The 15,589-nt window shown below is 38.0% G+C and overlaps 1 protein-coding gene across 5 annotated transcripts in view; it reads left to right on the top strand.

Moving 5' to 3' along the window:
* Positions 1-15,589, top strand: part of GPHN (gephyrin) — a 547,122-nt gene that overhangs the window by 306,412 nt on the left and 225,121 nt on the right. For 3 of the 5 annotated variants that reach the window (XM_040226253.1, XM_040226252.1, XM_040226254.1), the window contains exons 6-7: positions 2,050-2,116; positions 8,191-8,463. In XM_040226253.1, coding sequence (XP_040082187.1) covers positions 2,050-2,116; positions 8,191-8,463 — 340 coding nt within the window. Of the gene's footprint in view, positions 1-2,049; positions 2,117-8,190; positions 8,464-9,851; positions 9,960-15,589 lie in introns of all 5 variants that reach the window. The other 2 variants (XM_040226251.1, XM_040226250.1) reach the window with 1 other exon arrangement.

Below are 15,589 nucleotides of genomic sequence, written 5' to 3'. Positions count from 1 at the left end.
TCTGCATTTCCACCTTTACTGCAGCATTATTGCCAGGACCTGGAAACAACCTAAGTGTCCATTGATGGATGAATGGATAAAGAAAATGAGGTATATATATGCTATAGGACATTAGTCAGTGATAAAAAAATTAAATCTTGCTACTTGTAACAGTATGAATGGACCTTGAGTCTATTGTGCCAAGTGAAATAGATCAGACAAAAACAAAGACTATATGATTTCACTTGTATATGTACTCTAATAATAATCAACTCATAAATACAGAGAGTTGATTGGGGTTCCCTTGTAGCTCAGTCGGTAAAGAATCTGCCTGTGATGCAGGAGACCGCGGTTCTATCCCTGGATCAGGAAGATCCCCTGGAGAAGGAAATGGCAGTCCACTCCAGTATTCTTGCCTGGAGAATCCCATGGACAAAGGAGCCTGGCAGGCTATAGTCAATGGGGTCACAAGAGTTGGACACGACTTAGCGACTAAACCACCAGATACAGAGAAACAGATTGGTGGTTGCCAGAGGCAGCGGTTGGTGAGTGGATTAAATGCATGAAAGGAGTCAAAAGGCACAAACTTCTGCTTATAAATCCTGGGGATATGATATACAGCATGTTGATTATAGTTAATAATATTGTTTGGCTGAAACTTTCTGAGAGTAGATTGTAAAATTTCTCATCACAAGAGAAAAATTGTACAATGTGTGGTGACAGATATTAGCTAAATTTATTGTACTGATCATTCCATAATATATACATACATCAAATCATCCTGTTGTACACCTAAAATTAATATAGTGTTATTTGTCAATTATATCTCAATTAAAAGGAAAGCTGTATGGACAGTTTTAAATAGCTATGAGCACTTTGTATAATAAAAAAACAATAAAATACAAGACAATTTTAGATTATTTCAAAAAGTTAAATAAACTCAATTAAAAGTTGTAGAAAAATATTCTTATGTGACTTACAACCTGAGTTATAAAATTTTAGAAATAGACTAGTTGAATCTAGTCCCTTTGTTTTCAAATAATGGAAATTATATGTTACCAGGTCAGAGTCATATAGCCAATTATTGGAAGAGCATGGTTCAAACTCTTATTTGAAATCTAGGCCTTCAACTCTTTATTCCAGCTTTCATACTTCTCAACTGCTTATGTTTTTTATCTAACCACTTGGTTTTAAAGTGACCTGAAAATTTACAGTGAACTTTGAAAGACCTTTATACTTTAAATTGACTCTTGTTTATCAATTTATCAGTTAATAGTTGCGGTCTCTAAATTCTCCCTAGCGCTATTGATCTATGAGAGACCTGTCTCACTTTTTTTAAATTTATTTACTTATTTTAATTAAAGGATAATTACAATATTGTGATAGTTTTTGACATATATCAGTATGAATCGGCCATAGGTATATATGTGTCCTCTCCATCCTGAACTCCTCTGCTACCTCCCTCTCCACCTTATCCCTCCAGGTTGACACAGAGCACCAGCTTTGGGTGCCCTATATCATACATCAAACTTGCACTGGTTATCTATTTTACGTATGGTAATGTATATGTTTCGGTGCTATTCTCTCAAATCATCCCACCCTCTTCTCCCACTGAGTCCAAAAGTCTATTCTTACTTTAAAACTTACAGACTTCCCGAGAAGTAAGCGTTTAAACATCTCACTCAATACCAGAGTGCCTTATGTGTTAGACTTTTGAACATAGACATTACTATATTAGTCATTTTTAGTACGCTATCTCATTGAATTCTTAGAACTGTAAGACATATGAAAAAGCTGAAGTTAGAGAAAGAAGATAATTTGGCCATTATTTCTTTAAAGTGGCTAATTTTTTCTGATATCATGTTCAATGCACACTAACCATTGTTATAAAAACCTCAGCTAGAGAGAGTGCCCATTTTGTATAATACTTGGTAAATATTTAGCTGTAACAGTTTTATTCCTAAAAAAAATTGTTCACATATAAAAACAATGATTGGTCTTTGTTGTTGAAAGTATTTAAACCAACCATCATGCTAAGTTAGTACTCATCCAGTTTCTTTTTCCTTCCAGGCCTGTATGTGGAATCAGAGGGAAAACTCTCATAATTAACTTGCCAGGTAGCAAGAAAGGATCTCAGGTAAGCAGTCTTCAGATTTATATGGTTTAGTTTGAGAAATTTTGGCCAGCTGTGAGAGTTAGTCATACAAGAAGTTGGAGCCCTCCACAAGACCTCACTTCTGACACCACTTGCAGTTCAGTGCATTCCCAAAACCACCCTCTGTTTCAATAATTCACTCGATAGATTCAGAGAACTCATTGAAAGGTGGTATACTCATAGTTATGGTTTATTATATGGAGGATACAGATTAAAATCAACTGGGGAAAGAGGTGCATAAGACAGAATAAAGAAATACCAAATGGAGAAGAGCTTCTAATATCTTCTCCCTGTGGAGTCATGAACACATTACTCTCTGGGCATCAGTATGTAACGACACAAGGTTTATTGCTTATCAGGGAAGCTCTAAGTCCTTAGCATCCATAGTTTTTTATTGAGGTACATCATATATTGCCCATATGGCTGACCTTTAGTCTCTTGCATTTCCCAGAGGCTGGGCTAATACTAGTAGTCTCCAACACTTACCAGAGCCAAAAATCACATTTCCCAAAGTCTCCATAATAAATCACACTGTTAGACTGCCTGGTAGCAAAAGTTTCCAGACAGAAAAAAGGTACTCCTTTCATTTCCTAGTAACTAAGGGCATAGGCCAGATTCTCTTTGGGTAAAGTTAAATTTTCATTATACAAGCTACCCCCTGGCCTATGGCCAAGGCTTTCTTACAACTAAACAATAATATTTGTCTGGCTGAGCATCTATATTTACTATAGCATTTATATTATAGACATAACAATAATAGTAGTGTGAATATGCCTAAGATTTGGAGGAGCCAGAGAGAGATAGGACTAAAATCAGAGAAACGAGTAAGTCATCCTCTAAAGCCATTATACAAATTTTCATATTTTTGTACTCATTTACCAGTTTTCCACCTTGATCTTCTGTTACTGTACCCTATGATACATTTGTACAGAACTGTTTACCATAGAAATTAGCTCTCTTGCTCAGGCCAGTCATTTCCCATTGAGAAGGCTTTAACTCAAATCCCCAGTACACATGGCCATCAATATCAGCAATATAATCTTACTAACAAGGCTTGTATTATATTGTAGTACAGTAGTAAATATAACCTGAAAAATAAGAGTCAAAAGGTACTGAAACATTACCGGAGTCCTGTACACACAGTTACAGTTAACCTAGTCGTCATCATATCACATGATCAGGATGTATCCCAGAGCAATGCTCCTCAGGTTTACAGACTTGTCATGTTCCAAAAGCAACCTATGCCTTTTCCCTTTCTAGCATCTGCTACAGCTGAGCCAAGAAACAATATCATCTCTTGTTTTAAGCTGCTTTTGAGGCACCAAAGTAATACTGGATTTCCCTGCTGCATAACCCCTTTAAACTCATTCCTTTACCTTCAACTACCATTTCTCCTTCTCTCCATTTATATTCAAGCATTTCCTTAGAACACCTCTAATGAGACACCTGATTTGGCCACTGGGCTGGTCCAGATGGCCCATCAGTAATACTAGTTCAACAAGTACTTCCCTCTCAATCCATTCCATTTATTTAAGATAAGGTTACATAAGTACAGAGTTGGTGGGCAGTCTGAAACACCAGGCAATATAATTGCATTTACTCTTAAGCCCAATTTGGCCAAATGGAGTAAGACATAGTCTGCACCATCAGATCCTTAGGAATTCTGACATAAAGGTTTAAAAGTATAGTTAACAGTTTCAGCCTAAGAATCATCCCTGCCTCTGGCACCCACAGTTACAGCCCTGGTCCTCAGACCACTACATCACATAGAAAAGAATAGTGTTCAGGTGATGTGGGGATAAAAGAAAAAGGACAATTGTAAAGAGAAAAGTGTAGTTGTATACAAACATCCTTTTTCATCCCCCCTTTAGCAGAAAAGCAGACGAATCTGTCCGGAGAGAACACTCACTTAACCTCCCTAATGTTGAGTACGATCATACACTAATGAAAGCTTCATGCATTTATCTCCTCCCATTTTAGACAACAAGTGTTTCAATTTCATTTTTCTATCATATTATTGCTCTGAAGATGAAAGTGTGTTCCTTGGTCTAAAGATGTGTGCCTCCACGGTCACTGACATTGTATCTTCTGTCCTGGTCCTTTTATAGTCTGTTGAGCATGTGTATCTACTCTGGAATAAACAAAGCTCATCCAGAGTAAGTGTCTATACCTAGTAGACCTCATTTGTAGCCTTGTACCCATTTGTAGTTAGTTGGACTAACAACATCAGCCCAGCTTGCCAGGTATACGTAGGACTTTTCCCTTGGGGAATTCACTGCATAGCCCTCTGCCGTCTCTGTCTCTCTTTATAGCAGACAAAACAGTTCTTATTGGCATTTATGCCTCATAGTGTAAGAGGACTATATCTAGATTCAGCCTGTTTCTGCCTTCTATAGGCCCCTAGTGTCCACTCTTCTCATGGGCCCAGGTGGCCTTGTCAAGAAAGTATACCAGGATATCTGCTCTCTAGTACCAATCAACTTCCAATTATGAAAGGGAGTTCTTCTGATGGGCATTAACAATCTACTTTAATATACCCATTACATTCCCAGTGATTTCCATAGAGCCATACTCCATACAGGTGTCCCTTTAATAGACCAGTTTTCCATTGCCCATCTGCCTGACCATATGACTAGGCCATTTGAACACTTCCCATGAGTCAGTAAAAACCCAAACATAGGGGCAAACAAGCAGTTCAGCCCATGGAGCTGATTTGTTTTTACCTTCTTCAATCAGAGTGGCGGCCTTCCAAACAGGATGCTGTCCCTTCACCTTGGAATTGCCATCCATAAACCAAGCAGCTCTTTGTTGATCAATAGAAAGCTGTTTATAGGGCACCGCCCAAGTGGCCCAAGTGGCCATAGGATCCAGCAGCTCCTCAGGTGGTTCCGAAGTCAGCCCTAGGTGAAAAGAGGCTGCCTGCTCGTGAGTACCTCCTTGCATTCTCCTGGTAGCATGATTCTATAATGCAACATTTCCATTTTATTATGGAACTCCCCTGGGCATTGCCTTCCTTCCTCATTAGAGTTTTTCTCTGAAATTACCAAGACATTATAGATATTTCAGGTTTCAGAGTTATTGTATGTCCTTTAGTCATAAGGACAATCTCAGTCCAATAACAAGTAGTAATTGTCTCTCAAATGGAAATTTTTTGGTGCACAATTCCAGCAGTTGTTGAGTGGCTCTCACAAATTTTTGCTATAAGCCCTAGTCTGCATGCCACACAAGGCTTTTGTACAGCAAATTAATAATCTGTGTGGTCCCATTTAGCATGTCCAAGTAGAAAACTGGATTTACATGCCTCCTGTTTTACACTGTGAGATAGGGGAAAAATTCTCCAGACACAACATGCATCCTCATAATACATTCAGGTAGAAATTCACCATTCACATAAAGTTCACTGTCCAAATATTGTAATTCTTATCTAAATGTTTACCTTAATCCCATCAACTGCTGCATTCCCATAGCCTCCCATTCTAACTATACTCCTCCCACCTCCCATTAGCATTTCAACAGGTTTTAGAATCACAGTACATGGAGCCCCCATGTCAAGGAGTCCCAGAAAAGTCTCTTATCTGTCTCCAAATGAGTTTAGCCATTTGTGTGCATGTGGCCTTAGAATTAAGGCGTGGCTTGGGCCAACGAATCCAGACTGTTTTGTCATACCTCATATCGATTAGATTATGGGGCCATCACTTAAGGTGATTCAAGGTAAGGTTTCTTTGCCTTCTGTCTTTCTAAATTCCGCCAAACAAGTGTAAAACGAAATTTGCTTAGGATCTCTTAATGTTAGGAGATCAGCAGATCTCCCATCTGTCCACTCAACACAACAGTGCTTCTTTAAGACATCTGTTTTGCCCCCATTAATAGTCACTTCATTCATACATTTCTTAATAACCATGTAAGTGTTTCCACCCTGCTAGGACAAGTCCCTTGAATCTCTTATTTCTCTTCACCCATTTTCTTATGAATCAGTCCAACTTTATTTACTGTTTATTGCTTCATCGTAAATTTTTCCATGGGAAGCAGCTCTGAGGCTAGCAGCTATGTGTCAGACCATCCAGAAGCCAAGCTTGACCCAGCCTCAGAATCCACCCCAACATTCTCCATTACTTTTGTTTTAGCTAGTACAGATACCATTTATTGTTTGTGTATTGATGTGACTCCTTAGGAGTTAGATCTTTCATTTTCAAATTTAACTGCTAATTTTGTTTCCAGTAACTAATTGCAGTACAGCTGCAATTCCGTTCTTTGGGTGACCCTGTATTCTTTGAGACTCTAAAGATTCATTATCCCCCACATTCTCTTCCTTCCTCTTCCTGGGTCGCAAGTTTCAGTGAATCAGGCTGTTTCTGTCAAATCTCACTTCTTAATACCAACTGTAAGGAGTTTTGACCAGCTGCAGAAGTTAGCCGACCAACTTCTTGTGGAGCATTCCACAAGACTAACCTCACTTCTGTCATCAATTGCAATTGAGAGGATTTCTAAAATCACCCTCACTTTTAATAATTCACTAGAAGGACTTACAGAACTCACTGAAAGCTGTCATACTCATGAGTATGTTGCATCACAGGGAAAGAATACAAGATGAAATCAGCCAAGGAAAGGAGTATATATGGCAGAGTCTAAGTGAGGTAACAGTCAGGGAACTTGTGGTCATTCTCTTTAATGGAGTCATAGATAGTATCACCTCCTGTTAACATAAAACCATTGTTGTTGCTGTTTAGTCGTTAAGTCATGTCTGACTCTTTGTGACTCCATGGACTGTAGCCCACCAGGCTCCTCTATCCCTGGAATTTCCCAGGCAAGAATACTGGAATGGGTTGTCATTTCCTCCTCCAGGAGATCTTTCCAACCCAAGGAACGAACCTGTTTCTCCTGCATTGCAGGCGGATTCTTTACTGCTGAGCCTCTGGGGAAGCCCAATATAAGACAACACACATAGAACATTGCTGACTATGCACACTCTCCTTTACCTGTGCTAACTCTCCTTTACCTTTGGTGTTCAGAGTTTTTGTTGGAACTTGATCACTTATTGCCCATGTGGTTGACCTTTAGTCAGCCATTCCCGGTTCTTTCCAGAGGTAAAACTGATACCATGTTTCCCAAAGCCCTCATAATAAACCATGTTGTTAGACTGTTCAATGGCTAAAGCCCCCAGGCAGAGACACTCTTATCAGGCATGATGTAATAAGGAACTAGAGATCACCTCCCAAAAGCAGAGAATAAAGGCCAGACCTCTCTTTGATTAAATTCCTTACTATACAATTTTTTTCCAGGAGGGTAAAAGGTTAGTTACCTTCCAGGTATTCCAGTAACTGATATTTCTTTACATATTAGATTTTAAGGTAAGTTGCTTCACATGTGAAAGAGAAAGACTTCTGCCCAAATATACTCTCCAGATATATCTGTCCTTACTTTCTGATTTTAAAGTTCTCACCTGTTTTCTTTTGGTGATAATAGGTGATAATGGACATATTTTGGGCATTAGCTGCCTATTCTCCTTACTTATTAGCACCCTACAATAAATGCTGTACTTTCCTTCACCTCCTTCCAAAAAAAAAAAAAAAAGAGAGAGAAAGACTGTTTTGACTTTTATGCTGCACAAACTTATATCCATTTTTACATATTGCACAATTTTGTCTATCTTTATTTTACAATTGTAATCAGAACCTAAGTTCTCTGAATAAAATAGTTCAGTATTCAGTTGGTTTGTTAGTTCTAGTATCCTTCTTTTACCAGAAAGGTAAAAACTGTTACCTGCTCTCTCATAATGTATCTTTAAATCCCAAAGTTGTATAAAAGTTTTACTTAAAAAAAAAATTGCTGTGTGTTTATATAATGGAGTTCTTCAGCTTATGGAGAATACTGTAATATATACCAGCTAACTTCATATTTCGCATTGCAAAGACAATACATTAAATATGATTCATTCTTAAGATAGATGGAGAGAAAATCACAAGTAAATCCAAAATCACAAATAAATTTGATTGCTCCCATTTTACATGCCTATAAAAATACTTTATCTTCATTTTTTTCCTTCCTCTTGCATACAGGAATGCTTTCAGTTCATACTACCAGCCCTACCTCATGCCATTGACCTTTTACGTGATGCCATTGTAAAAGTAAAGGAAGTTCATGATGAACTTGAAGATTTACCTTCCCCGCCACCACCTCTTTCCCCTCCTCCCACAACTAGCCCCCATAAACAGACAGAAGACAAAGGGGTTCAATGTGAGGAAGAGGAAGAAGAGAAGAAAGATAGTGGTGTTGCTTCAACAGAAGATAGTTCTTCATCACATATAACTGCAGCAGCCATTGCAGCCAAGGTAAGCCTGTTGAGAGAGACCCAGAGATCTAAAGGACCCATAGGTAAATGTATTGATTTCATCTCTCTTTCCATCCCATTCTTCCATAAGTTAAATACAATTTTGTGGCATCCTTTAAAAAGAACTGGGATATTCATGACACTCTACAGCTGTATTCCCTCCATTATGTTGAGTTCTTGAAACATTTAAGTTTTGTTTTGAGTTCTGAGGCATTAAAGATTCTGCTGTTACCTATTGAAGCAGTAGCTCCCATGATAAACAATGTGACATTTAAGAACTCTGTGAAGATGTCAGTTTTGTGATCATATTAAATATATAATGTTTATGTATTTAGAACATCAAACATTCACAAATTCTTAAAGGAGCATCAAAAGAGGGTAAGAGACCTAAGATGGTTCAAAGAATTAGTTGAGAAAGATTAATATATTTTTTTTAAAAGACAAGACTTTTCATCAATTAACTACCATTTATTTAACTGTTGGACACAATTTACACCAGTCATATGGAGAAGAAATGGATGTAAGGTATTTGTATTTTTAATTTAATAAAGCAATAAATATTATTAAAGCAGTATCAAAATATTGCAAGTTCTCTTCAAGCAATTCTGGGAGTAAATAGTACCATACAGTACCATACAGTACCATACAGTATTTAGTACAGTAAATAGTACCATACATTACTTCTGTAAATTTCATCATCATGTCAGAGTCACAGAACATGATTTACGTTGTTAACCATATGTCGTATAACCCACCTTGTATACTTTAAAATCTTCAGACAGTAGCATATCCCTTCTGGAAGTAATGCTTGTTCATTGATCGAGAATGTAAAGAATCTAATCGTTTATGAAGTAATTCCTAAAGTTTTATGGCTCGTTCCAAAATTTCAGCTATGAGCTTAGTATGAGAGGACTTTTTGAGAACATATATATTGGAAAGAATCATAGAGATCCTTTTGAAGTGTCCATTCAGACAACCAGTAGATGGTTCCTTCACTGAAAACTGGATCATTCCATCTCCAGATCCATTCAGTGACCCATTAAGTCCTTACTTAGGGTAGTAAGTATTTTAGTTATGTGTGAGGTTTGTTTTATTTCATTTTGTTTTGTTTTTATGGAACTGAATGATGAAATAGGTACATTATTAAATCATCATATGTTCTCTTTCTTTTACTCTTAATTAAAAGAGTTAAAAGTACCATCAGTTTCAACCTTTAAAAAAAGCGTATACCATCTGAATTCTAAGCTGATTTTGTCATTATACATTTGCGAATTTTGGGCATTTCAGTGTTCCATTTGTTTTCAACTTTTTTCCTTTCCAGTCATTTTGCTTGTATAGTTTCATGTTTTCCTCTCATTGTATTCATCATTGTTATGTGTTGTGCATTAGAAGCATCCATTCTACACCAGTCCTGCTGTTATCATGGCACACGGTGAGCAGCCCATCCCTGGTCTCATCAGTTATTCCCATGATGCAACAGGCAGTGCAGAGGAACCGGTAAGACAAGAGGCTTTTGCATTAATGATTTTGCAAGCATACAACCTACCTCCTGTCCTTAGAGGTAGGCTGTAACTTATTACAGAAGATGTGTTTTATTCTGAAGGACCTTCACTAGTGCTTTTTTGTTGAAAATATAAGTGCCACTGAGTATCTTCCATCAAGGAATTTAATAGTTTCTCCTGTACCTGAAGTACTCTAACATCATTAAGATTTTATAGTATGTGGCAATGAACTTTCATCACATGATTTCCAAGAAATTCATGACTCAGAAGTCTTTTTATTTAGTAATTTCATCACATACTTTTAAATATATTGCCTGCCTTAATTAAGATAATCCCGTAAGAAGATCACATTAAGTTTTAAAAATCTAAACAGATTGATCAAAATAATATTTAATTTATATCAATCTTGCTTTTTTTTCTTATGGTTTTGCATCTTTCTTTTCTATAACTCTGTTTGCATTATAACCATTTAGAGAGTTGAGGCTTTGTACAAAGGCTGATATTACTAATCTTCAGATAGAAACTTTTAAGGATATGTATTACTTCTTTCCAGCTTTCCTGGTGGCTCAGACAGTAAAGATTCCACCTGTAATGCAAGAGATCTCTGGGTCGGAAAGACCCCCTGGAGAAGGGAATGACTACCCACTCCAGTATTCTTGCCTGAAGAATTCCATGGACAGAGGGACCTGGAGGGCTACAGTCCATGGGGTCACAAAGAGTCAGACTAATACTTTCACTTTTTTTTCATCACTTCTTTAAGTCATTAGCTGTGAATGGTACTTTGTCAAAAGTGTCAGGCTAGAAAAGATTAAACTGGTAAGTATAACTGAATAAGCAGTGACAATTTAGACCAAGGCTTCCAAAAAAAAAAAAAAAACAGTCCCTGATATGAACATAAAATAAGAAAAGTAATAAAGTATAATTTTGTTTATAATCCTTAGAAGAAAAATACCCAGAATTTCAGGGTAATGCAAGGAGGAAAAGTAGTATTGGTTATCTTTTGGTGGATAAGCTACCAAATGGTGACTTTCACCATCTATTGAACAAGCCACACCTGGTTAGAAACAAGCTTAGCCAAGTCAGAGGCCAAGTAGAAAAAGGAAATATTGGTTAATAAAATGATTAAGAATTTCAATCAACAGCTGAATTCCCCAGCTATAGCTTTACTATAAATTATAAACATTCCAAAATATACCAAACTGTCTTTTGTGTTCTCATATTATAAAGCAACCATAGCAACTATAATAATAATCCTGATTTTCAAACTGAAATATTTGGAAGTTTTCTATTCATAACCAAGCTTTCAAGTTGTCATATTCTGTGTGTTATGTTATTACATGAAAAATATTTGAATAACCAAAAAGATTTGAATAACTCTTCAATAGTTAGTTCCTAGTGATCTGAATACTTGCTGTTGCCAAACCAACAGGTTGCTTTTTCAGGAAACGAAGAAGCTTGAGGAATGCCCCTGAAGCTTGTAGTGGTTATTTGTTAGTTGCCTCTCCAGCAGCCATTTGCAGTTCCCTCTTCCTAACACTTTACCACATTCCCCAGTCATGTGAATTGGATGAGATTGACTAATCCTCCAGCATATGTATTTCACATAGCCACAGTTTTAATTCAAGAAACACATAATTCAGGTCAATAAGAGAATCTGTTAGGTTTTATTTGCACTGCTAGGAACATAGACTCTATGTTTTCTATTGAATATGAATGAGGACATATATAACTCTAAAAGAATTGCTATCTTGAACCATCAAAGTAATGCCTTCCAGTAAATAAATAAATAAATAAAGAAGCAATCCTAAGAAATGGAAGAGAAAGTGAGATCCTGAGTCCTGGTCACATTGTTTGACCATTTACTCAAGCCCTTACTGACTTCTCAGTTACCTGAGCCAATAGAGTACTTTAAAAATGTTAGAGATATAGACGGGTCAACTGTGGTGTGCAACCAAAAAGCATGTTAGCATATCTCAATATGTAGTGTCTAACCAAAGAGCTACCAATGGTATTTTTCACAGAGTTAGAACAAATAATTTCACAATTTGTATGGAAGTACAAAAAACCTCGAATAGCCAAAGCAATCTTGAGAAGGAAGAATGGAACTGGAGGAATCAACCTGCCTGACTTCAGGCTTTACTACAAAGCCACAGTCATCAAGACAGTATGGTACTGGCACAAAGACAGAAATATAGATCAATGGAACAAAATAGAAAGCCCAGAGATAAATCCACATACCTATGGACACCTTATCTTTGACAAAGGAGGTAAGAATATACAATGGATTAAAGACAAACAATCTCTTTAACAAGTGGTGCTGGGAAACTGGTCAACCACTTGTAAAAGAATGAAACTAGATCACTTTCTAACAGCATACACAAAAATAAACTCAAAATGGATTTAACATCTAAACGTAAGACCAGAAACTATAAAACTCCTAGAGGAGAACATAGGCAAAACACTCTCCAGCATAAATCACAGCAGGATCCTCTATGACCCACCTCCCAGAATATTGGAAATAAAAGCAAAAATAAATAAATAGGACCTAATTAAACTTAAAAGTTTCTGCACAACAAAGGAAACTATAAGCAAGGTGAAAAGACAGCCTTCAGAATGGGAGAAAATAATAGCAAATGAAGCAACTGACAACTAATCTCAAAAATATACAAGCAACTCCTGCAGCTCAATTCCAATAACAAAATAAACAACCAATCAAAAATGGGCCAAAGAACTAAATAGACATTTCTCCAAAGAAGACATACAGATGGCTAACAAACACATGAAAAGATACTCAACATCACTCCTTATCAGAGAAATGCAAATCAAAACCACAATGATGTACCATTTCACACCAATCAGAATGGCTGCGATCCAAAAGTGTACAAGCAATAAATGCTGGAGAGGGTGTGGAGAAAAGGGAACCCTCTTCATTGTTGGTGGGAATGCAAACTAGTACAGCCACTACGGAGAACAGTGTGGAGATTCCTTAAAAAACTGGAAATACAACTGCCTTATGACCCAGCAATCCCACTGCTGGGCATACACACCAAGGAAACCAGAATTGAAAGAGACACGTGTATCCCAATGTACATCGCAGCACTGTTTATAATAGCCAGGACATGGAAGCAACCTAGATGTCCATCAGCAGATGAATGGATAAGAAAGCTGTGGTACATATATATACACAATGGAGTATTACTCAGCCATTAAAAAGAATACATTTGAATCAGTTCTAATGAGGTGGTTGAAACTGGAGCCTATTATACAGAGTGAAGTAAGCCAGAAAGAAAAACACCAATACAGTATACTAACACATATATATGGAATTTAGAAAGATGGTAACGATAACCCTGTATGTGAGACAGCAAAAGAGACACAGATGTATAGAACAGTCTTTTGGACTCTGAGGGAGAGGGAGAGGGTGGGATGATTTGGGAGAATGGCATTGAAACATGTATAATATCATATATGAAAGGAATCTCCAGTCCAGGTTCGATGCATGATACTGGATGCTTGGGGCTGGTGCACTGGGATGACCCAGAGGGATGGTACGGGGAGGGAGGAGGGAGGGGTGTTAAGGATGGGGAACACATGTATACCTGTGGTGGATTCATGTTGATGTATGGCAAAACCAATACAATATTGTAATTTACCTCCAATTAAAATAAATAAATTTATATTTTTAAAAATGAAAAAATTTCCATATAATAACTGAAAAATTTAAAATAGGAATCCCTGAAGTTTCATATTTGAGTAAGAAACCTCATTCAAGGGAATAGAGAGTAGGAGAGTGTGACACACAGGAGGTATCTTGTCCCATCACTACATGGCAAACAGATGGGGAAAAAGTGGAAACAGTGACATATTTTCTTGAACTCCAGAATCACTGCAGATGGTGTCTGTGGCCATGCAGTTAAAAGATTCTGGTTTCCTTGGAAGGAAAGCCATGACAAACCTAGACTGTATATTTTTAATAAAAAGCAGAGACATCACTTTGCTCACAAAGGTCTGTATAGTCGAAGTTACGGTTTTTCCAGTAGTCATGTATGGATGTGAGAGTTGGACCATAAAGAAGGCTAAGCACTGAAGAATTGATGCTTTTGAACTATGGTGCTGAAGAAGACTTTTGGAATCCCTTGAACTACTTGGACGTCAAACCAGTCAATCTTAAAGGGAATCAACCCTGAATATTCATTGGAAGAACTGATGCTGAAGATGAAGCTCTGATACTTTGGCTACCTGATAGAAAGAGCAGCCTCATTGGGAAAGACCCTGATGCTGGGCAAGATTGAGGGCAGGAGGAGAAGGGGATGACAGAGGATAAGATGGTTGGATGGCATAATCAACACCTTGGGCATAAGTTTGAACAAACTCTGGGAGATAGTGAAGGACAGGGAAGCTTGGTGTGCTGCAATCCACAGTGTCACAAAGAGTCAGACATGACTCAGTGAGTGAACAACAACAACACACAGGAGGAAACAGGGATAAATAAATCTTGCCCCTCTGATTACTAAATAAGGGTAAAGGTCATTTCAAGGAGACTGGATCCAAACGTGAAAAAATTACAACTATACTTTGTATGCTTGCAATATGCTTCCACAACTCCAAACATAGTGAGAGGCATTTAAGACAAAGAGGCAAGAGAGCCATGGAAATACATAATAAGAAATCATATCCCACTGACAGAAATTAAATCTTCTGGAGAAGTCCCACATAATAATGGTGGTCCCCAACATGCATTGATTACAAGAAAATCTGCTGCCTGCTATGAAAAGAAAAAGAGTTGCTGATTTCCCATTGGGAAATAATGGGCTTCCCTGGTGGCTCAGACGATAAAACATCTGCTTGCAACATGGGAAAACTGGGTTTCTATCCCTGGGTTGGGAAGATCCCCTGGAGGAGGGTATGGCAACCTACTCCAGTAGTCTTGCCTGGAGAATCTCCATAGACAGAGGTGCCTGGTGGGCTACAGTCCATGGGGTCACAAAGAGTCAGACACAACTGAGTGACTAAGCACAGCACGCAGCATAGAGAAAACTATGTTCGATTGATAGGACCAATCAGGAAGAGTCTACTTCCCAGAGCATGTATTTGTAACTTAAGAGAGAAAATGCTGAGTTAGCAACCTACTAATATTATTATTGATTTCAGTTCAGTCACTCAGTCATGTCTGACTCTCTGCGACCCCATGAATCGCAGCACGCCAGGCCTCCCTGTCCATCACCAACTCCCGGAGTTCACTCAGACTCACATCCATCGAGTCAGTGATGCCATACAGCCATCTCATCCTCTGTCGTCCCCTTCTCCTGCCCCCAATCCCTCCCAGCATCAGAGTCTTTTCCAATGAGTCAACTCTTCACAAGAGGTGGCCAAAGTACTGGAGTTTCAGCTTCAGCATCATTCCCTCCAAGGAAATTCCAGGGCTGATCTCCTTCAGAATGGACTGGTTGGATCTCCTTGCAGTCCAAGGGACTCTCAAGAGTCTTCTCCAGCACCACAGTTCAAAAGCATCAATTCTTCGGTGCTCAGCTTTCTTCATAGTCCAACTCTCACATCCATACATGACCACTGGAAAAACCATAGCCTTGACTAGACGGACCTTAGTTGGCAAAGTAGTGTCTCTGC

This window comes from Oryx dammah, unplaced genomic scaffold (assembly GCF_014754425.2).
Source record: "Oryx dammah isolate SB20612 unplaced genomic scaffold, SCBI_Odam_1.1 HiC_scaffold_26, whole genome shotgun sequence".
Classification (NCBI taxonomy): domain Eukaryota; kingdom Metazoa; phylum Chordata; class Mammalia; order Artiodactyla; family Bovidae; genus Oryx; species Oryx dammah.
The sequence above is the reverse complement of the archived record's forward strand: the minus strand, read 5'-3'. Positions and strand labels throughout refer to the sequence as shown.